General features: G+C 34.8%; 3 protein-coding genes and 1 pseudogene across 7 annotated transcripts; 1 reads left to right on the forward strand and 3 right to left on the reverse strand.

The window, feature by feature from the left end:
* Nucleotides 1–89: 89 nt before the first annotated feature.
* LOC105642442 (plant/protein) lies at nt 90–1,112 on the reverse strand. Its single transcript, XM_012227267.4, has 2 exons — nt 680–1,112; nt 90–601 (listed from the first exon to the last, which is right to left on the reverse strand). The coding sequence occupies exons 1-2, from the start codon at nt 962–964 to the stop codon at nt 329–331; spliced, it is 558 nt and encodes a 185-aa protein (XP_012082657.1). The 5' UTR covers nt 965–1,112; the 3' UTR covers nt 90–328.
* Nucleotides 1,113–1,385: 273 nt separating this feature from the next.
* Nucleotides 1,386–7,640, reverse strand: LOC105642444 (auxin response factor 2A). Of its 2 annotated transcripts, XM_012227268.4 has the most exons (14): nt 6,723–7,634; nt 6,169–6,281; nt 5,591–5,686; nt 5,392–5,448; nt 5,082–5,240; nt 4,710–4,794; nt 4,150–4,240; nt 3,835–3,999; nt 3,596–3,715; nt 3,271–3,355; nt 3,012–3,183; nt 2,227–2,873; nt 1,781–1,968; nt 1,386–1,669 (listed from the first exon to the last, which is right to left on the reverse strand). In XM_012227268.4, the coding sequence occupies exons 1-14, from the start codon at nt 6,805–6,807 to the stop codon at nt 1,591–1,593; spliced, it is 2,142 nt and encodes a 713-aa protein (XP_012082658.1). In that variant the 5' UTR covers nt 6,808–7,634; the 3' UTR covers nt 1,386–1,590. The 2 variants fall into 2 exon arrangements, with proteins under 2 accessions (XP_012082658.1, XP_089577063.1); XM_089720937.1 differs by lacking the exon at nt 1,386–1,669 and having other exon boundaries at nt 1,842–1,977; nt 6,723–7,640.
* A 2,685-nt stretch (nt 7,641–10,325) lies between these two features.
* On the forward strand, nt 10,326–19,237 carry DEG2 (DEGP protease 2). Of its 3 annotated transcripts, none has more exons than XM_037636597.2 (21): nt 10,326–10,706; nt 10,825–11,013; nt 11,102–11,152; nt 11,591–11,664; nt 11,846–11,909; nt 12,138–12,182; nt 12,737–12,844; nt 13,457–13,534; nt 13,656–13,722; nt 13,916–13,974; nt 14,217–14,316; nt 14,988–15,067; nt 15,839–15,895; nt 16,369–16,472; nt 17,063–17,150; nt 17,596–17,681; nt 17,805–17,829; nt 17,932–18,003; nt 18,263–18,313; nt 18,395–18,455; nt 18,539–19,237. In XM_037636597.2, exons 1-21 carry the CDS (start codon nt 10,527–10,529, stop codon nt 18,784–18,786), a joined length of 1,887 nt encoding a protein of 628 aa, XP_037492525.1. In that variant the 5' UTR covers nt 10,326–10,526; the 3' UTR covers nt 18,787–19,237. The 3 variants fall into 3 exon arrangements, with proteins under 3 accessions (XP_037492525.1, XP_020538534.1, XP_012082659.1); XM_020682875.3 differs by having other exon boundaries at nt 10,327–10,718; nt 11,105–11,152; XM_012227269.4 differs by having other exon boundaries at nt 10,328–10,718.
* LOC105643285 (putative indole-3-pyruvate monooxygenase YUCCA10 pseudogene) lies at nt 19,077–20,826 on the reverse strand (annotated as a pseudogene). The gene is made up of 3 exons (XR_016320879.1): nt 20,751–20,826; nt 19,569–20,107; nt 19,077–19,469 (listed from the first exon to the last, which is right to left on the reverse strand). The product of XR_016320879.1 is annotated as a putative indole-3-pyruvate monooxygenase YUCCA10 pseudogene (transcript).
* Nucleotides 20,827–21,682: the final 856 nt, after the last annotated feature.

Below are 21,682 nucleotides of genomic sequence, written 5' to 3' on the forward strand. Positions count from 1 at the left end.
ACAACAAATAAAATGCTGAGATTCATTGTTGAAGAAATCATTGTTAATAAGGTTCAACATAACATAGAATTCTATGAAAGCCACAGAGCTAATGCTAAGCAATAATTTTGTATGTACTGACACATGCTTATCTATACATATAGGTTCAAAAGAGCAAACAATTCAACAAGTCCGTAATTATATGAGCATGTTTTGTTGCCCTAGAATTTTATTCCTCCTGTGCTTATAAACAGAGGTAAAAAGGAAAGAATTCCCAGTATTGCAATTAGACAAATACAGAGAGCAACGAAAATTGGAGAACAAAATAAAAAGGTAACCGGTAAATAACTCATAAACTTTTACCTTGAAGCTCTATCCGCTGGGCAATCAAATTCACGGCTGCATTTGCTGAAGAAAATGCCCCATGAAAGCTTTCTTGATAAGAAATAGATTCCAACTTTCTAGCCATCGTCAACAAGATCTCACCCAAGTCAGTTCGTTTCCCTACCAAAGACTCGTAATAAGACTGTGCAGCAACTTTACTTATTTCTACGTTGGTATCCTCGGGGCAGTACTCATCATCCAGCCATTTGTGCAAGGTGACCCTAAGCCATTCTGATTCCTGCACACGCGCCATTGAATTTGTTTTGACTCGTGAACAAACAGGAAAAAAAAAACACGGGAATCAGTAAAATTCGACCTGGAGAGCCTTCGAAGGGAGCAGCCAATGGTCGGGGACACGGAGGTCTTGAACTTGGGCTTCCGCGTCGTCTTCTTCTTCTTTGCTCCTGCTTTGCGGGTTTGAAGGAGACTGAGATCTGACAACTGTGGGCGAAAAACGAAGTCGTATTGGAGGACGAATTCGTTTTGAATTAGACGAGATTGGGAAATGGAGAGCAAGTATGGCAACTGGAGAAGTACAATTGACAATCGAGGAAGAGATGGTGAGATTGGTAGGTTTTGGTGTGGATAATGAGTAGCTCATAGTTTCTGAAAATTTCTGTTCTTCTTTGGCGGTGGCGGGAATAGGAGTGGTATTTCCAAATCGCTAGGGAAGATTGATTTCAGATTTGACAGTTGGCCCCTTTCGGATATTTCAGGCATTCTGCAATGTGTATGGATGATAAGGATTTGGTTTAAACTTTAAAACCTTTCTGTTATAAGAAAGAACGGCGTCGTTAAGGTCGTGCTACGGACAAAAAGTGATGTCGTTTTACAGTTGGGCTTTGTTTGTCGGACGAGACATTTAAAGGGAAGGTATACGTTGACCACCAATAAGCTACTGGCTTAATTGATTATTAAAAAAAAAGAAAAAAGTAATTGTTCGATTCGCTTACATAAAATCAATTGTTTAATAATATGTCCACCATTATAAGTAACCGGTCGAAACAAAATAAACTTTAAAGTTTTAGCAAGGAAAAAATTTTCCTCTCTAAAAATAGGCATAAAAAAGTGAAAATGTGACATTCAAATATTAGTTGAAGTGCATATCTTGAAATCATATTTAGCTGCAAGCTACAACACACGCATTGCTCCATGCACTGTCTCTCAGATTTATTTAAGGAATTGCATGAAAAAGGAAACAGAAAAGACAGTGAATTGAGCAAGATATCACACAGACTCTTGATTCACTTGGCCAATATCTTCCTTTGGGCAGATGAACATCTTTTGAACCTTACACTGGAACTTCCTGCATAAATATCACAGTACCACCCAGTTATATCTCCCAGCTAAACAAATTACAAATCTAATTTACACATTGTTTCAATCCACACAGCCATATCCAGTTTTTGTACTTAACTGCCATGGACAATATCCAAGAAGCATTATGTCCCCCTCAGCATCCGTGTACGTCACCTGCCACCCGCTGCTCCCATCAATTAAGCTTCCCTCGAAGTCGAACATCTGATCGAGTTCATAAATGAGTGTATCATATCCATCAAATTGTGTGATGTCAACTGATCTTCCCGCAGCTCCATATTTAAGCACCTAAATGTTCTCCAGAAATTCAAACATAAAACATTTAATCAGGAATAAAATTATTTGCCTTGCCCCATATATGTTCCATCAACAACAATGTCACTAACCATCTAATATAGTAGTTTATATAGTACAAAGGTATTATCAATACATGACATATCTAATCCATTATGCATTTCCCTTGTGGAATTTAGATTTCTTTAGCCAGTCTATACGTCTATATCCACGAAATGTCCAAGTCACGAGTATATAAAGAAAATACAGTACCTTTATGCAATGCAGATCAGTGACAGAACGACAGTTGTTGCTGTGATTTTCTGAATTAATGCCAGATGTACTCTTGGATGCCTCTGAAACACTGGATTCAGACATGTGGGGGACAGAATAAAGACTTTCATGGTCACTAAAAGTGGCAACTTGTGGTGAAGGGAGCTCCGGTGGATTTTTAACTAAATTGACTCCAAAAAGCATGTACCTGCCACCACCATCTGGTGGTGCATGTAGAATTTCATTCGCATCTTTTGGTTCTAAAGTTTTGCAGTCTTGAGACCCAGATCTGTAAGAGTTGAGATTCAAAACTGACAAGTTTCGGCTTCCTGCAGCCTTTTCGGGGATTCCAAAAGAGCTGAGTGGAGGGCAACTGCTACTAGGAAAACCCAACCTTGTTATGTTTCCACCAGGAAATAATAATGTTCCACTGGGACACCGATAAAATGTGCCATGAGTGGAAAGGCACAACTGATTCCCTAATCCCAATGTAGTGCTGTTTGAATCAGGATTTTGTGAAATCAAACATGGTATGATTGGAGGTATAAGCACATCGAACTTATTAACATCTGTGTCCCCTTTTTCTTGACCTTGCAAGACCTCCATGTGATTTTGTGTTGCACACTCAATTGGACCATGTAGTAAGCCTGGTATTGAAAAGACGTTTTATCAGCCAAAAGATTTTTCTTATCAGTCTGAACACATTTCAGAAATAAAATGTGAGTTCTATATATTCGGAGAAAAGAGAGAGCTTCGACCAAGAAAATGATAAACAACTAACTCACCATCATTGACCATGCTAGGAAAACCAGACACTGATGCATCCATGGGACGTGCCTTCTTTGGTGGGCATAGAAAATAATTCTGCTTTCTTTTTATAGGTTCTATGGATTCGATGCTCCAAGGAGAAACTCTTTCTGGTCGTACAAATCCATCCGATGTGGCATCCCATTTCACCTGAAAGAGATCAAAGTCTTAAATGAATCAAACAGAACATATCTAAGAAGAAGAAAGTATCTTCAATATCAAAAGAGAGCTTTTCACCTTAAGACTTCTCCATTCTGAATTTGGCCATCTAATGTGATCAACATCTTCATTGCCAACAATGGTGCCTTCAAATCTCTCAATCCTTGGGATAGAATGACTCACTTGGTTAACATATGAAAGAGTGAAAGAATGTTTAGACCACCAATATATACATCTTTTGTTATAGCATGTACAATTCACTATCTTATTGGATAATGTTTTTTCCTAGAAGTTATATTCTACTTAGTAAGAACTAGAATATGCTATTCAATAATTGGCAAATATAGGAACTCAAAAAATGAATCAATTGTGTAAGAGCTAAATGTTTCACAAGGATTTGCACCTCTGATCCGCACATTCGTCACCTTCAAACAGCATTCTGAACCTTGTACCTACAGAATAATCGATTTCAGCTGATTTCATATATTGGTCAAACGGAATGATGAATTCAGTGGGACTCGTCCTGCAAAAGGCCACATAGTTGTTCATTGCTTAGTATTTGGCTATACCAGGTTGCTCAGTTCACCTGCTTTTTTTTGGTGAAAATATTCAACATTTCTGTCAATATGGCTATAAGCTTACCAAGGATGGTAGAAGACAGTAAATCTGGTTCCAGTATTGATGGCATGGAGAGCAGTGGCCAAAATGCCATGGTGCATGCTATGAGCAGAGATGACAGTTGTCGATGCGTTGTTCTGTAGTTTCATTGCACGACGGACCCCAATGCGAAGTTGTCCATTTTGTCCTCTGGAAAACAATTATTCTTAGTCATCTGACAAATAGAGACCTTTATAGACTGAAAACAACAAAAATATCATGGTGCAAACAAATTTTTATGTTTAGCAGAGACAAATGCATGAAATAAAGTCATTCAGAATGAGAGAGGAGGAACAGAACCTAAGGAAGATAAATGCATCCCCAGCAACAAGCTTTTTGGAGGTCACAAATGTGCTCCAGCCAGTAGTAAGCAAGTGCCTCTTCGGCTGACCTACAATTTTGTTGAATAAAATAAGCAAATTGACTCAGAAATTCAACAGAGAAAAGTTTGTTGCGATTGTGGCGAAACTAATCCTGCAAAATTTTTATGGATGAAAGGCATAATGTGCAGTTGATGAAGTATATGTGCATTCATTCACTCTTTTTACAAAAAATACTAATTAATAATCTCTTATAAAGTTGCTGCACAGCAGTTTAGTTGCTGCCTCCATTATAAAAATAGACGTATAACTTTATGAAAAGAAATGTCCAACTAGAATACAACTACATGTAAAATGCCTAATGTCTTTTGTATCCAGGCTTTCATATTACCGTATTGTCCTGATCCACTGTTTGCCAATTCATTTTCAAATACAATAAACATTTCATTATATTTAACTGTATGTACATAGAAGACTCGTATGGCTATGCTAGTTATTTTTTCTACAATCAATAAGGTAACTAAAGAAAAAAGAAAGTACCACGAAAAACATGACGAAAGCACCATTCTAAACCATGTAAATCCTTTGCATGAAGTTTCTGTTCGGGGGTGTCTAGAGACATATCCTGCACCAAAAAGTATAAATATGAACTTGCTCCTTGTCCAAATCTCATGGCACATATGCTTGCCAAATAATTAATTCAGTTCGCAAGGAAGATGACTCCATACAGGAATTTCCGATGGCAAAATCTCACATAATGCTAAGAAACTATATAATTAGTTCTTAATGTTGCACATATAATGAGCAATAGAGGAGTTCAATGAAGGATTACCAACCATGCAGATATAAAACTATGTAAGTTTGTGCTATAATCACTGTGTTCTCATCATCTAAATCAACAGGGTTACCAACCATGGGTGGAAGGCAGTCTTCAGCGTGTCTTTTCAGAACGGAGAATCCACCATGTGTGCTTGTGTCAGATGATGTTAGTTTCTTGCTAAAGGATTGTGGATAAGTTTTGGGAGGCAAACGTGAGAAATATTCATCCTCGTTTGAGCTCAACTCATCTTGCTGTAAGAAATCGATGAACTAAACATGAATTGCCACGACAGAAGAAATGAACAATTAACTAATAAACTCTTTGTATAAATAGATAAAGCCAGGATTACAACATTGAACAAACACATTAAAATATCAGATGAATCAGCAGTCAGTAGCTAACCTTTGCCTCAGGAAGCAAAGTTATTTCAGCAAACACCTCATCTGTCCCAGCTTCAGCCTTCAAAACCACAAAAAATATTAACAAAAAATATAATTGATGACTCAAGATTCACAAGTCAGAACCCAAGAATCCATCCGTGTGTCTCAACTCAAACACATTGTTCAAAGCGAATAAAACATACAGTGAGAAGGCAGCATACCTTTAGTTGCACAGAGAGGACCTTGCAGAGGATCTTGGAAGGTATGTTGTAGATAGGCATTTCCGTTACATCACTTTGGTTCATGTGTGCCTCAACCTAGCAGGTAATAAAAAATTAAAAAAAATATATATATTTTAAAATACCACAAAAAAGCAAAACAATAATTATTAGTCTACTAAGTTATGTCCGATTGCACTGATATTATATGGGTAGTCTAATAAGTGAACAAAAAGTTCAATTGAATTCATTTTAACTAATTCAGTCAATTATAATTCATAAGCTCTAACTAATAGAATTCTAATGAATTTAGCTTGGTTCTGAAAGATCAAAAGTTAATTTTATTGAACAAAATATAATTAAATTCCTCAAAGCTTATGTCAAAGACTCCGAGTTAACTAGAGTTCATCTACTTCGACGCAAAAATAAGGTAACCGCAACGATACAGTACTTAATAGTCAACTGATTTTTATATGCAAAGGGGATGGAATAGTTTCCAGTTCATTCGAGGGTGCACAGGACGAGGAGTTGAGACAAACTATAAGAAAAATGTAACAGCAAAATACAGGGGAGAACAGTACCTGTTCCATGTGACCTTGAGGGAAGTAGACAACCTTCTCTCCAGAACGAGGTACATAAACAAGGGGACCAGCGCATGAGTGCCATAATTTAGTGTACAAGTCATCTGTATCACCTGAGATATATAGGGCAACATTATAAAAATTATAAAAAAAAAAAAATATTAGAAGATTTTATAAAAATTAAAAATGGGTTAACAGAAAGGTCAGCAGATAATTTAAAGAAATGCAGAACATAAAATGGGTAGCAACAAGGAAATGCATAGACGGCGGTGTCTCTTTGGTGAATGAGAACCAGAGGAGAAACCGATAGCATAATAATCAAATTCAAACTCCTTAAATTTCTGATTAACAAAAAATAATGTTAATTAAATAATTTTTTTTATAAAAATTAAAATATAATTTTAAGATAAAATGACATGCTTCATAAATCAAGATAATCGAAAATTAAAATAAAAAAAGGCGAAAAATTCCATTGAATAAATAAATAAACAAAAGACCACCAAAGCTTTTTTTTTCTTTTTCGAAAAAAAAAAAAAATGAAAGCGAGACGTCACCATGGGGGTAGGTAGGAGGCAATCCATGGACGCGAACCTCATTGCTCGACCCGTCTACTTCACGAACAACGTTACCTCTAGTCATCTCTTTCTCTCTCTTTCTTTCAATTGCGATAGACGGAGGAGGAAAACAAATAAACAGAAAGCACGGAAAAAGGAGAAGAGAAGAGTACTGCAGTACTGTATAGGCGCTAGAAGAAGACAAAAGGAGGCAGAGAGAGGCTTGAGAATCAGGTGAGTCGAGTCCACCTAAACAACGTGGAATGTGGCGCGACCTATACAATTTTAACCCACTTCCTCCGCCACCGTGCCACGAAAATCCGCCTTCTCTCTATAACAAACTTTTATCAAAATGAAATAAATAACTATTCTTACTAATGTAACGTTTTATTATTATCTGTTTCCTTGAATCGCTGTGGGTTTGCACCTGCCGGAGCCTTCAGGCACTGAAGTGTATGGGGGGCGTCGTTCGTCCACCTGTAGAGCGTGCTCTGTGTGTGTCTGTGTATATGGATGAGAGAGAAGGACTTTCTACTTTCTACTTTCTATTTGATGATATCATATCTCTTTTAACTCATGGCTTGCCTAGTAAAGCCACGGATGGTCAGTGTCGTCTTTATTTGGCCTGGCGATATTTGCTAGCTTTCTTTATCGTTGTCTTCTATGTGGGTATATTGCCTGCATTGTTCATCTCCATCATCTTCTTCTCTTTTATGGTTATCTCCGCCCTTTACTGATTCTCTTTTTATCTTCCTTTGATATCTTTATTTCTATTTTTGTCCGAAATACCATACGTATTGTGAGGCAGTTCCTTCCTCGCCGTTTCATCAATCAATAATCAATACTGTAGCTCATGTATCATGGTGCTGAACTGCTGGTACGACTCTACTAGGCTCTACGGCTCTAGCATGTGTCATCTGGGATATGGGATACTGTATGATTGCGATTCTAAATTTTTACATCAGATCAAATTTTAAGTGTCATAGATACTTTAATCCTGCTTGTGCATTATTGGACTGGTAGGGTCCCGGATTGTGATTAAAATATATATTTCTCTTTTTTTTTTTTTTTTTTACTTTAAAGAGATAAAATATATATATACGTATGTTAATTTAAAATTTATAAATAGATAAATGATAGGTGTATTAAGATCTATACGTAGAATAAATTTATCTTACATGGTTTCATACACTAAGTCAATTTAGAATTTTTAACATAAATACACAAAGAATTAATCAATTGACAGTTAGACAAGTGAAATTAGATTATATTTTTTTAAACGAATTTTATACTCCAATCAAAATTACCTTAATATTACTCTTGCTTGAGCTTGTAAGCATCTTTAAAAAGATGTGACAAATTAATCAATATCTATTATATATGTACCTTTGAAATTTTATCATTGATCTGTTTTCAAAATAAATAAATAAATAGGCGGAATTGTCTTATGTTTTCAAAAATAAAAAGGTGTGTCTTGTAACAATGAAAACTTTAATTTTGTCTGTCCTATTAATAGACTTGTTCTTTTCGTTCTTATTACCCTAATTAATTTAAGTTCAGAAAGAAAAATCCAGATAAAGAGTTGTCCGCCTACAACCCCTGCATGAATAGCAAGCGTCACTGTACTCATTGTCCTCTTCACCCTGTAGATAGACAAGATATAACAGCCAGGACAAAGTAATTAGTATTGAAGCTAACCCTATTGTACATAGCTGGCAAGCTTAAACATGGACCAATTAATGGCTTGGTTGATGGCTCGCTTTTCATTTGCTTCTCTGTTATCTTTTGCTTCTCAAATCGCATTGTTCACGTCAAAATTTTCAATTTCTTTTCTTGATTATGAAAGCGACTGGTAACGGTTGTCCGTGGACAGACGGACATTATAAAAATTTAATACCATTTTAATGTTTGTCGTTTTTTGCCTTCATTGTTTATGCAGTGAAAAGCCAGAATTGAACGTCTTAAAACGACAAACTGCATGCAGAAATTACAGCGGTGAAAGCGACGTGCTTTTCATCGGCGATGGTGAAATTCAGCATCTCCGTCGTCGGCCGCCCGACCGTTTCTGAGACAAAGCAGGTCCAGACAAGACAGATGGTTAAGAGAAGCCACGGGGCCAATGTCATAACGCGTGTCGCTTGGAGGGGGATTCCGTATAAGGGGACGTTACTTTTGCCTTGTTATTAGAGCGGAGAGTGGAGAGACATGCAAATCAAATGGATAATAATAGTGCCGTGTGTTTAATTATCTGTTGGCTTGTTCTCGTGTTTGATTTGAGTGCGTTACTACCTAATACAATAATACCAGAGCACCTGTAAATTGTAATTAATTGCCAATGTTCAACGATAATGGTACATTAATAAGATAATTTAGTATCTAAAAACGGATTTATTCTAATTATTTTGAATCATATGATGTTATGATAAGGCATTCAGCCAACCATAATTGATGACGTACTCTCAATTAATTAATTTGGTACTCTGGTGCCCAATAGTTTCAAGTTTAAATATTGGAGCTAAATAATGTATTTAAAGTCAAAACGGATTGTCAAAATTTGGTAGTATCACGTCGGATTAGAATACTTAAGTTATGTCATATAGGATTTCTAGAATTCTGAATTCTAAAATGTTTTAACAAATTTTAATCATTTTCATATTGATTGAAATTAATTTATGAATAAATACAAAAATATAAAATATCAAGACATAATCAATCATATAAAAAAATAATCATTTGATTAAATAAATAATTAGCAATACAAATTTCTCCTCCAAATGAAATGTATATTTCAAAATCATAAAATTTTATCATATGTTTTCTAAAAATAGTTTAATAATTATAATTTACAAAATATTAAACTTAAATTAAATTTGAACATGCAAATTTCAAAATTATTTATCTACAAATCAACTATATAAATATTAAAAATAAATATTTTAATAAAAAGAGAGATAAAAATTTAAATTAAATATTAAAAATTAATATTTAATAAATTAGTTGTGCATAGCACAAACATATAGTTAGTAATAGATATAGATATAGAAATATGAGTTTTAGTCCGATCTGCAAATGGCAACGGGTCGAGTATCCACTTAAAATGCAATATCTGAGTTCAAAATCCAATTATTATAAATTAAGTACACAAATTCATCTCAAACTCATTTATAAATTCACCTTTAGTACCAAAATTCATCATAAATTCAATTATAATTACTCGTTTAACATTGAAAATATTTTTTATTTTTATTTTTTAAAAAGTATGACTTAATAAAAAATATAACAAAAATATTTAATATAATTATAACATTTATAAATAAAAGTGTTTACGCGCTTTTTTTTTTAAAAAAATATTTTTTAAATATTAATTAAATAAATAATAGGTAATCTTTGAATTCGAATGTGTTCCCAATTCAATACAAACAGTAAACTATCCAAATCCGTATCAAATCTATTTATTGACCGTTTAAACTCGCTAAAATTCGACCCGCTCGGGAACTTGCCAGACCCGGTAACTTTGCTATCCCTAATCGATCAAGTTGATCCAATATTAAAACGGATCTTCGTTATTTAGCCCCTTTCAAGTATATCGGGTTATTCATTTTGGCTTGGGCATCGAAGAAAAGAATCCCATTGGTCAAAAACATGCAGGCGCCAAAAATATATGACCTAATCGAAATTCGTTAATGATAGAGAGAGAAAGCAAGAGATAAGGAAACTGCAAAAACCGGAGCAGCTGAAGTGAAGTGAACTGATCAACAATCAATTTAAACTGTTAAAATTTCAATTTCCACAAGTCGCCGCAGTATGACCATAGCTGCCTCTACCTGCTGCTTCTCTGTACTCACCTCCACCGTTAAATTCCGCTGCTACGCTTCTCCCCAACTATATCTCGCCGTGTCTCATCGATCCATCTTCGTCACTTCTAAAGCTATCAATCATAGAAAACGGCATTCGAAACGAGCTTCCTCATCGTCCTTTGATAAAGTTAGCAGAGATGTAAACTCTCATTGCTTTTTTTCTTTTATATGAACTTATTTTGGTACTAGATTCTCCTCTAATCAAGTAATTAACTATTGTGTTGCTATCTCTCTGGTACATTTAGAAAGAAGGCGCGCAGAAGAACTCGTTGGGAAAATCGAAAGATGATAGGTACTATTTATCCGATAATGGAGATAGTGGTGCACGGGAGGCGGGGAAATCTCAGTCAATGGCTTATAAGTCATTTGGAATGCAAAGGCAAAGGCAAAGAAAAGATAAGATGAAGTTTGGGTTTAATTTAAAGGAGCATGAGGTATGATACTGACCATTCAAATTCTTGGTGGAATTCCTTTGCTCTTTTATCAACTAACTGTATACGAGTTGTTGTTATGAGTGTTCAGCAGGAAACTGGGAATATTCAGGATGAGTCTTTTCTAGATGCGGTTGTCAAGGTAAATTAACAACTAATTTTGATTTCATCTATTCTGTTAACACTTCAGAATTTAGATGGTCTGTCTTGTACTCCACTTCCACTAGTAGTCATGTGTTATTTCTGCAATACCTAGGACAGGTGAAATGTGGCTATGAGGTTGCCCCTACTTCCACTAGTCATGTGTACTTAGATGAGGATATTTCTCAATATTTAGCTTTAGGTATTAACGCGTTATATATTTTTTAACAGATTTGGATTGGTGACAAGTGGCTATGGGTTTATCCAATAGACGCATGTCTGCTTGTTCAGAATCCAAGAATGATTGAGAGATAATATTTAGTAACTTGCAGTAGAAATTCCCATCTTGATAGATACTGATACGCATGTGTATGGTTAAACATGTCTATATACACTTGCTAGTTGCTAATTAAGGATCCTACTTCTTTGGTTTTTCTAGGTTTACTGCACACATACCGCGCCTGATTATTCCCTTCCTTGGCAAAAACAAAGGCAGTACACAAGCACAGGAAGGTGAGATTTTATATTTAATTTTTAATTTTACCTCTTAAATCTTCCAAAGCTTTATTTTATTTTATTATGAGTTCCTGATGGCTCTTTACAAATTTTATCCAGTTTATGCATCATTTCTTTAGTGTTGTTGATCTGTTCTATTAAACTCATATCTTCATTTGTTTTTAAATTAATTTTGCAGTGCTTTTATGATTGGGGATGGAAAACTTTTGACAAATGCGCATTGTGTTGAACACGATACACAAGTAATATACTTTCCGACAACTTTTATGAACACATTTGACACACTTTGCCAGTATTCTTACAACATCATACGCGAGTAGTTTCATCTATTTATGCATTGGTTTAGTGGAGTGGCATTTTCTTGGCTGTTCTCTTAGATTCCCAATTTGGTTGAGGCGCTCATGTTTTGATCAGGCTGCAATATGATTTGTGGGCTAAGATCGTCTGATTCACCTCTTTATGTGTTGTAGGTCAAAGTGAAGAGAAGGGGAGATGATACCAAATATGTGGCTAAGGTACGTTTGTGTTATCTAAAAGTTGCAAGATCCTGAATGGGTTGCAATAAAAATGTGCTTAGTTACATAAAAATGATTGCAGATCCCGTTGACAATGAAGTTTATTCACCATGATGCTTCTCTTCTTATTATTGTTATATGTTATGTCAAACTTCTCATGGTTTTGAACATGTGAATTCATTGTTGAGCAAAATGAATGATCTTATTGAGAGATTATTTCATGGTGCAACAGGCAAATTAGATCACTTGACTAATTAATCCATAAGTCTCAACAGAGGGGTAGTCACATTTTCCTGTCATTGTTGCATGATTTGCATATTTAGTATAGATAACCAAAATTCCTCTTAGAAAAGTTATATTTGCAATTAGCTAGTAAATGATTGTTATATGCTTCATTTCTGTCTCAACATTTAGCTTTGAACTCCTAAATATCCTTGGATCCTTTCATTTGTGTATGTTTACTCATGTTGCTATGCTTTTGATTTTTACCAATTATCCCTATCAGATATTGGTAAGTTTCTTCCATAAATTCCTCTTGGTGATTTAATGTGCAGGTATTAGCCAGAGGTGTTGACTGTGATATCGCTCTACTATCAGTAGAGAGCGAGGAATTTTGGGAAGGAGCTGAGCCACTCCAATTTGGACGATTACCTCGTCTTCAGGTTTTAGTTCTCTCTTTCATGTAGAGTCCTGAATCATCTTGTGCACATGTGGGCATGTGTGCTTGTGTGTTTTACTTCCATCTACGGATTCTTTGTTTGTATTTTCACTATAATTTTAAAATTATCATACTTTCCTTAGATGCCAAGTGCTGAACATTGAATGTTAACATGCATTTCATGATCTCTTAAAGTTGTATAGGAGAAGCAACACTGGTTATTTGATTCTATAAACTTTAAACCACAGTGGCATCTAATATCACATGATGACAGATGGTATAAATTTGTTATGTAATCTAAATCCACATCGAATATTTTGGCTTGATGAAATCCCCTCCTCTTTTCTTGCTTCCAGGAAGAAAAAACACCCCTTTTGTTATTATAACAGCTGTTTGATTTTTTCTTTTTGAAACTAACAGCTGTTTTGATTAAAAGGTATCCTGTTATGCTGAGTTTTTGTAGTTGTATAAGTTTTCAAAATGCAAAATGGCAACACATTCATTTGTAGTATATGAAGTCATTCCAATTTATAAGTTGGATATTGATGTTATGCACAATCTGCATATTTTTCTCCACATTCTAAACTACCTTTTATATTTCTTTCTACATGGGCAGGACGCAGTGACTGTTGTGGGATATCCCCTTGGAGGAGACACCATTTCAGTGACACAAGGAGTTGTATCGCGCATAGAGGTTTGGTTTAATCCTTATGACTGTTATTTCAGTTTTGATACGTCAGTGTCAATTGGATATCATTTGTAATCTTGTTGGTCACTGTTTGAACAGAATCACTGTAACATGTTTACCACTGCAGGTTACATCATATGCTCATGGTCCGTCAGATTTGTTGGGTATTCAAATTGATGCAGCAATAAATCCTGGTTGGTAGATATTGTCTTGTCAATTCTCTAATCCACATCGATGTATTTGCATTTTGAAAATGGCTTATGTTTTTGTGGCTATATATATATATATATACACTTCATTCTCTCCCTCCTCTCTCTGATCTTTCATTTAGTCAAGGTTTTATTCATATTTTTGTCAGAGCCAATGCTTATACCTGCTATATTTTAGGTAATAGCGGTGGTCCTGCCTTCAATGACCAAGGGGAGTGCATTGGAGTGGCATTTCAGGTATGTTATCTGGCATTCTGTTTTGGTTAATTTATTAGTTTTTGTCTGCTGTATTAATGTTTGTACATTTGGCCTGATCTGAAGAACTTGAGTTCATCCTTCCTGGTGTGAAATGCATCATGCTTGACTGTAGAAGTCTTCATAGTTTAATCAACTGCAAGTTCTTGCCACTGCTTGCAAAGCCTTTTTTTTTAAGATGCTATTTCTATTTCCTTATTATCTTTTCATGAGACTTCTTTTAGGTTTACAGGTCGGAAGACGCTGAAAATATTGGATATGTGATCCCAACAACAGTTGTATCTCATTTTCTAATTGACTATGAAAGGAATGGGAAATACACTGGTGAGATGCCCTAATTTCTGGTGAACTTTGCACATTTTTGTGATGAATGTTCTTATATTTAAACTCGGTGTGTGGATTAGATGTTGACAAGTAACAAACTGCGTGCCAATCTTAAGGACCAAGCATCTAAAAGCTTCTTCTGATTTTCCCTTATTCCAGAGATGGAACTGCTTTTTATGAAACTTTTCTAGATTGAATTATCAGTGTCATCATCTTTTTGTCAATTGACTTTCTTTAGGATCCGCCTAGTAGTTGTGTTTTACATAACCTATGAATAGGCCACTGCATCTATAAAGGTTGTCTCCACTATCAGAAAAGTAGTTCATATTTATTCTTATTGCTGAGATGACATTTCTTTCCATCTTTGGGCTTTTGGAAATTAGACAATTAAATTTATCCATGCTCTACATTATGGTAATTGAAATGTTGTACTGTTATGAATGGTTTTTGAATTTCTCTGTAATGTCTACCAATGCTTGCTGCTTTCTGCATTTATTTTTGTTGATATATATATATATATATATATATATATATAACACCAACTGCTATGGGATTGATCCACAAAGCATTTTCCCCCTTGTAAAAACCTTATAATAGAATCCCTTAAATGGTAATAAATGAAATTTCCTTGAATAAATCATGATTGAACTCTCATTGATCTTCATTTTCAGGCTTCCCTTCCCTTGGTGTACTGATGCAAAAGTTGGAGAATCCAGCATTGCGTGCATGCTTAAAAGTACAGTCTAATGAGGTGTGTCTTAATTATTTATCAAACATCAAATTTGTTTGCTTTGAAAATTACCTTTCATGTTATGCACATTGTTCATTTGTTTCTTGATGCCTTTTGTGGAGTGTGCTTTTAGTGATTCATATTAGTGCCTTGGTCATGTTGAACTTTCCTAGATTGGGTAGGATTAGAGTTTGATGATTGATGTGGTTCATTTCTTGATGGATTGAGAAATTTGGGGAAGAATGGAGTGCGCAATTGGATAGCTAACCATCAGATTTGTTGGAGCGAATGGAAGTAATTGAAGTGCAAGGTTGGATGTTATGAAGATGCTGAGGAAGTAAGGTGGAATCCTAATTACTGTGAGGGGATTAATTGAAATTTGCATATTTTCCAATGCTAAAGGGGTTTAAACCTCAAGTTCTACATTGTGTCAAAATTGGCAAAAATGATGTCGTTACTGATTTATGATTGTTGGACACGTATGCTTGTTCCATCTCACAAACAATTCCCACATGTTCCACACAAGGAATGGAAAATTAATATATTATGTGACCTGAAGCGCTGTACTTTCTTGTGGATGCCATGAGAAACTTGCACATTTCAAGGTTGTGGGCGGGAGTGAAGTGCTTATGAGAATACAAAAAATTGAGAAGTTTAGTCTTTGCTTAATTTTTCATGTTTTAAACTTTTAATATTCATTTGCAAGATTTATTTGACTGGTATTTTCCTTTTCTTCCCCTACTACAAATGATATACTTCGCCCAAGTTTCCTCATAATTTTGGTTTGAGCAGGGTGTGCTGGTACGGCGAATTGAACCAACCTCTGATGCAAATAATGTCCTAAAGGAGGTAACTTGGTCCTTGCAGCTTCACAAATTTCTTCTAGTCCAATAAGGAATCATAAATTGTTGTGATGGGGTTTCTCAAGATCACTAACCTAACATTTCTTTGAATAAATACATATCTTTGTTAATGGGAAAGGGAGGAGCACTAAAAACAAAAGTCATAGTCATGAAAGAGAAGTCAATAGCTATATGATGCATTACATGCATGCAGAAGGCTCTGAATCAAGCTGAGCCAAGTTACAAACTAATTCCAAACGGGCAATTTATTTTAGAAGAGGTCTGGTCCATGTTGGAATTGAATTTGTAACTTTTTTTTTTTTTTGGCATGTCTCCTGAATTATCATTGTTTGATGTGATTATGATGGAAAACTAATAAAATCCACCAAAAAGCAAGCCTGGCACTGTAATCTTTTCTCAGGAAAATCAATTTTCTCCATCCCGATTTTGTCAGAACTTTGATGCTGTTGTTATTTTCAGGGGGACGTGATTGTGAGCTTTGATGATGTTCATGTGGGTTGTGAAGGAACAGTGCCGTTCCGATCAAATGAGCGCATAGCGTTCCGTTACCTTATTAGTCAAAAGTAAGGGGCCTTATTCTATGTGCCAAAAAGTTATTCCTCATCATCTTGGAAAGTTTCACATTGCAGTCAATCTTACTATCTTATATACTCTAGTGTTGATATACAAGTGTGTAACCCCAGTGGCTTCATATGGGATGTTGGATTACTCTTCTAGCTTGTCAATCCCGACTAGGTGTTGAAAGGGTGTCTACAGTTAGAATATGTTATGCTAAAGATTTTAATACCAATTGATGCAGAATCTGATCAAACTATTTTAATGCTAACGTAAAGGAAAGGAAGTATGTGGATTGTGGGTAGCTACATTCTGCAGTTATGTTGTTGCATTACAGAATACTGTGATGGGAATTGGCTTTACTTCAACCACTGATCTGTTATTGCCTATTCTGTTGGCGGCTTTTGAGTTTTTGTTTAAACTGCAATGTTGACAGGTCCTGGTATTTGAATTAGCATTTTTATCGTTTCTTTGCCCACCTTTTACACCCTTGATAGTCATGCATGTTGAATTCTGGCCTTTGTATATGCAAGTTCTGCTGACTATGATATTTAGGCTTGAAAATGTTACTTATATTTGTAAGCATGCTTTTACACAGATTTGCTGGTGATGTAGCAGAGCTTGGTATCATCAGAGGAGGCTCACCCATGAAGGTTAAAGTAGTGTTGAATCCAAGAGCACATTTGGTATACTATTAAGAAAGTCAGCTTCTTACATGATATGTGAAGGGTAAAATATAACTAAGTCCCTAAATTATGTTCGAATTAACACTTAAGTTCTTCTACATTTGAGAAATAATTATGACGTCCGTAACTTATGTTCCGCCTCACTATTAAGTCATTTCATGTAAAAGTGAACTCTTTACCATTAGTTAGACATGCTTTTTGAATAGAATATGCTCACTTTGTGGATGGAATAAGCTCACATTGTGGACGGAAGGACCTGATAATGAGATAAAACATAAGTTAGAGACGTCATAATTATTTTTCAAATATAGAAAGGAGTTAAGTGTTAAGTTGAACATAATTTAGGGACTAGTTTTATTTTCCCATATGTGAATAATTCTATCAGTTTCTTTTCCATTTTTACATAGGTGCTTACTAATTTCAATTCAAATGTCCTTGCTTCTAGGTTCCCTATTATGCTGATGGAGGCCAGCCTTCTTATTTAATAATTGCTGGTTTGGTATTTACCCCTCTTTCTGAACCACTGATAGAGTATGTAATGGTTGCTTGCTTTTTGGCATTGCCATAGATGAAATTCTTGTTGCAAGTAATATGCTAATGCTAATAATGAGTTTTTATTTTTTTTATTTTCCTCCTCTTCCTTTCTAACGGCAGTGCGGAGGGTGAAGACTCTATGGGGGTAAGCAGCAAAAACTAGAGGATAGCTTTTTTTTTATATATATATATATATATATATATATATAAAGATTTTCAATTTGAGTTGTTCTACCTTTATGCTCAGTTGAAATTACTAGCAAAAGCACGTTACTCTTTGTCAAGATTCAAAGGAGAACAAATTGTCATCCTATCACAGGTAAACATTTGTACTTTGTCATCCAAAAACAGCTTCATGCTAACATCTCTTTTGTTTTGCATTTATCTTGAAAGCTCTTTTTCTTTTTGACATTAAAAATATATATATATATGTCCAATGATATACACTTGAAGAAATATATGTTCAATTACATACAGTTGAAGTTCTGTCTGTTCTCCGAAGAAATCTATTTTTTTATCTTAGTTTGATTTGTAAATTCACTTTGTTTATCTGTTGTTGTGAATGTTCCTTTTTATAGGTCCTATCAAATGAAGTCAACATTGGATATGAGGATATGAGCAATCAGCAGGCAAGTTATCTATTCATTAGAATTTTTAAACTCCCAACGCCTTCCAGCTTATTATGCATATACTTGGACAAAAAATTTCAGGTTTTGAAGTATAATGGCACTCGAGTGAAAAATATTCACCACCTAGCCTACCTTGTCGATTGTAAGTGGTGTGCGGTCCTTTTTCCATATTCTCTGCTATTCTTCCCCGACTTCCCTCCTGAAATATCTGATTTTCTTGATCAGCATGCAAGGAGAGATATTTAGTTTTCGAGTTTGATGACAATTATGTTGCTGTATTGGAGAGACAAGCAGCTAACGCTGCTTTATCCAGCATACTCCGAGATTATGGGATACGATGTGAACGATCTCCTGATCTGTTGGAGCCATACGTGGACTCACCAGGTGATAACCAAGTAAAAGAACGAGATCCACTTGGTGACGGTCCTGTTTCTAATCTGGAAATTGGCTTTGATGGACTTCTGTGGGCGTAACTGCTAAATGTGTTGCGTCAAATAGCTGTAAGGTCTTTGTTGTGGCTCTGCTGTACACAATTAAGCTTACTTAACCTTTAAAAAAATCAAGTAAAGCCTTAATTCCAAATTAAATGGGACCGATTATATGTGAGATATGAATTTAAACTTTATTATAGCAGTTGTAGAGAGTAAATATTAATAAAGTTTATTGCAATAATTACTCTCTATAACCGCTTTAATAAAGTTTAAATCTATACCCACGTATGGTCAATTCCAATTAGTTTAAAACTAAGGCTTGATTATTGATGTTTTATTTTTTTTTTTTTTTTTAAAGGTCAAGTATATAAGTGTATACAGTACAGCGCAATCGAGCCTTGCAACCATTTGACTTAACGATTTATAACATTGAATAGTTTAATTATTTAATGATTTAATTCGAAATAAAGAGCACGAGGGAGCATTCAATTTTGGGATGAGCCCAAGTTGGAAATAAGAAAAAAATCATCCTAACGCAGAACGGCCCAATATTTTTTTTTTGTTTTGAGAAAAACGGCCCAATATATATTAGAAACTCTATACTTGGTCAAATCTCCATAGACAAGTTTGCTAAGCAACACCATGAATGAGTCAACCATCCCCAATGGAAAATACTTCGACATAACCAATCCCAAGAACACCATCTCTCTGTATAGAACATGAACCTGATAAATCAATTTCAAAAATGATAAAACTCAGAATTAGTAAATTCAAGAAACTAAAATATTTATAATTCGTAAGGTAGGAGTTGAAGATATGTTTACCGGGCTACGGACAACAATGGAAGTTTTGGCACCATGGTGGGCTAGATCTAAAGCAATCTCCATACCGGAATTACCAGACCCAACAACCAAAAGATTCTTGTCTCTATATAAGCCTTGCTAATTTTTGAACTGTGTAGAATGAAAGAAATCGCCATTAAAACTACTCAATCCTTCAATCTCAGGTATGAAAGGATCACAAGTTTCTCCACTGGCAACCACCAAAAAACTTGCAGAATATTCCTCAATATCACCAGAACTAACATTCTTGGCCTTAAGAATCAATTTCTTTATCCCTTCATCATAAGTGGCCAACTCAACGGATCTTTGATAGATAGGAGAAATCTTGAAATGAGAAACGTAATCGTCTAAGTATTGGATGAATTGTCGTTTTGAGGGATAAGTAGGAGATGAGGCAGAAAAAGGAAAGTGAGGAAGTTCACAAAATTGCTTCTTTAAGTGAAGATGTAAACGATAATATTGCTTCTTTAATTGAATTGTACATTTTCTGGTAAACGTTTTGCTAAACTCCTTCCTAGTATCTAAGGACAATTTTTTTAATCATTTTTGTTCTTGCCAAGGAATTTATTCGGCAAAATTAGCTGTTTTGATAGTTGTTAACTGTTTTAGCAGTGTTTAGCTATTACCTGTTTGAGTAGTTTTTTATAAAATGTTACATGAATTAACTTTTCACGTAACATTCTACTAACCTCTAAAAGTTAATCCAAACACTATATTATCGAACAACTTTTTAAGTAGTTTTTAGTGTTTTGATGACTACTTAAAAAGTTGTTGCCGAATACATCCTAAATCTTAAATTTAAGATTCGCTAAATGCTACTTAAAAAGTTTCCGAATAAAGTCTAAATTTTAACCTAACATTCTTTTTATTTTGAGAAAAAAGAATGTTAATTTTGGTTTTCTACATTTAGCCTCTTTTTTTTTTTTTTTTTTTTTTGGAGTAGTAGAAGAGAGGAAATTTGAACCTGGATCTATTGTCAGATTGTATACGCACTTACCACTTTTATGTCTTAATGTGCAATTTTTAATATATATATCTTTAATGTAGAAGAAGAGAGCCCTTTTATATTGAAATTACGAGAAGAAAAATGTAAATATAACGGGATGTAAACAGGCTCTGCTTTGGATTCTTCCATGAACATTGAAGGCCAGGATTTCAAATTACAGGCTTTCAAAGGGCCCAATGGATTGTGGTTCCATATTCCTTTGAAAATGACCAAATCTGATATGGGCTCCACCATGTTCTTAGATGAGGCTCCATCTGATGAGTCAGGCCTACACTACACTCGTATTAAGTATTAACCAAACCAAAAAAATAAACTGAATTATCTAAAATTTCAAAACAAAACGGCACCGTATTCTATACCCAATATTATTGATTACTGTACATATTGTGACAAAAACCATCTGCCAGCAACAAAATTAATTTACTTATTTTATTTGAAAGAATGGGAAGGTGAAAAGTTTTTTTTCTTTTTTTTTTTTTAATTTGAAAACAAAAAGCTTGTGATAAAAGTCCAAAAGCTATTATGGTGTACTGACCTGTCAAGTGTCAACTAGAAACATGGTTAGTGACCTCTATATATCTTTCCCCTTTGGCCACCAATCAAATTGTTGACCTTACTGCTATAAATCAATTATCATATCTTTAGGAAAAAAAAAAATTACCACCATTCTTTAATTGGGAATATGGACAAACACACAGTGATGGGTACATAACCCATTCTCCTTCCACTGTGATTACATTATCTAATTAATTAATAATAAAGATTAAATCTCTCCTGCAAAGTGACAAAGGGAACAGAATGACCTGAGTCATGGGAAGAGTTCTACTAGTACTAGAAACAGAAACGGTATCTGGCTATTATGCACAGATAAAAACAGCATTTTTAGCAAAACCCAGATGAACTAAAGCTTCTAATTATGCATTTTTTCCCATATTTTGGTGTCACAGGGAAGATTGAACCCACATAAGGTGTCACGGATTAACATGCAACCAATAAAGCATCATTATTATTATTATAAGAATTTGTAGTCATTAGAGACATGTGCTGGGAATTTTTTTCTTAACTAAAGAATTTCACGGACCAGAAAAGG

Source organism: Jatropha curcas, chromosome 5 (genome assembly GCF_041381405.1).
Source record: "Jatropha curcas cultivar XTBG-Jc1 chromosome 5, XTBG_Jcur_1.0, whole genome shotgun sequence".
Taxonomy (NCBI): domain Eukaryota; kingdom Viridiplantae; phylum Streptophyta; class Magnoliopsida; order Malpighiales; family Euphorbiaceae; genus Jatropha; species Jatropha curcas.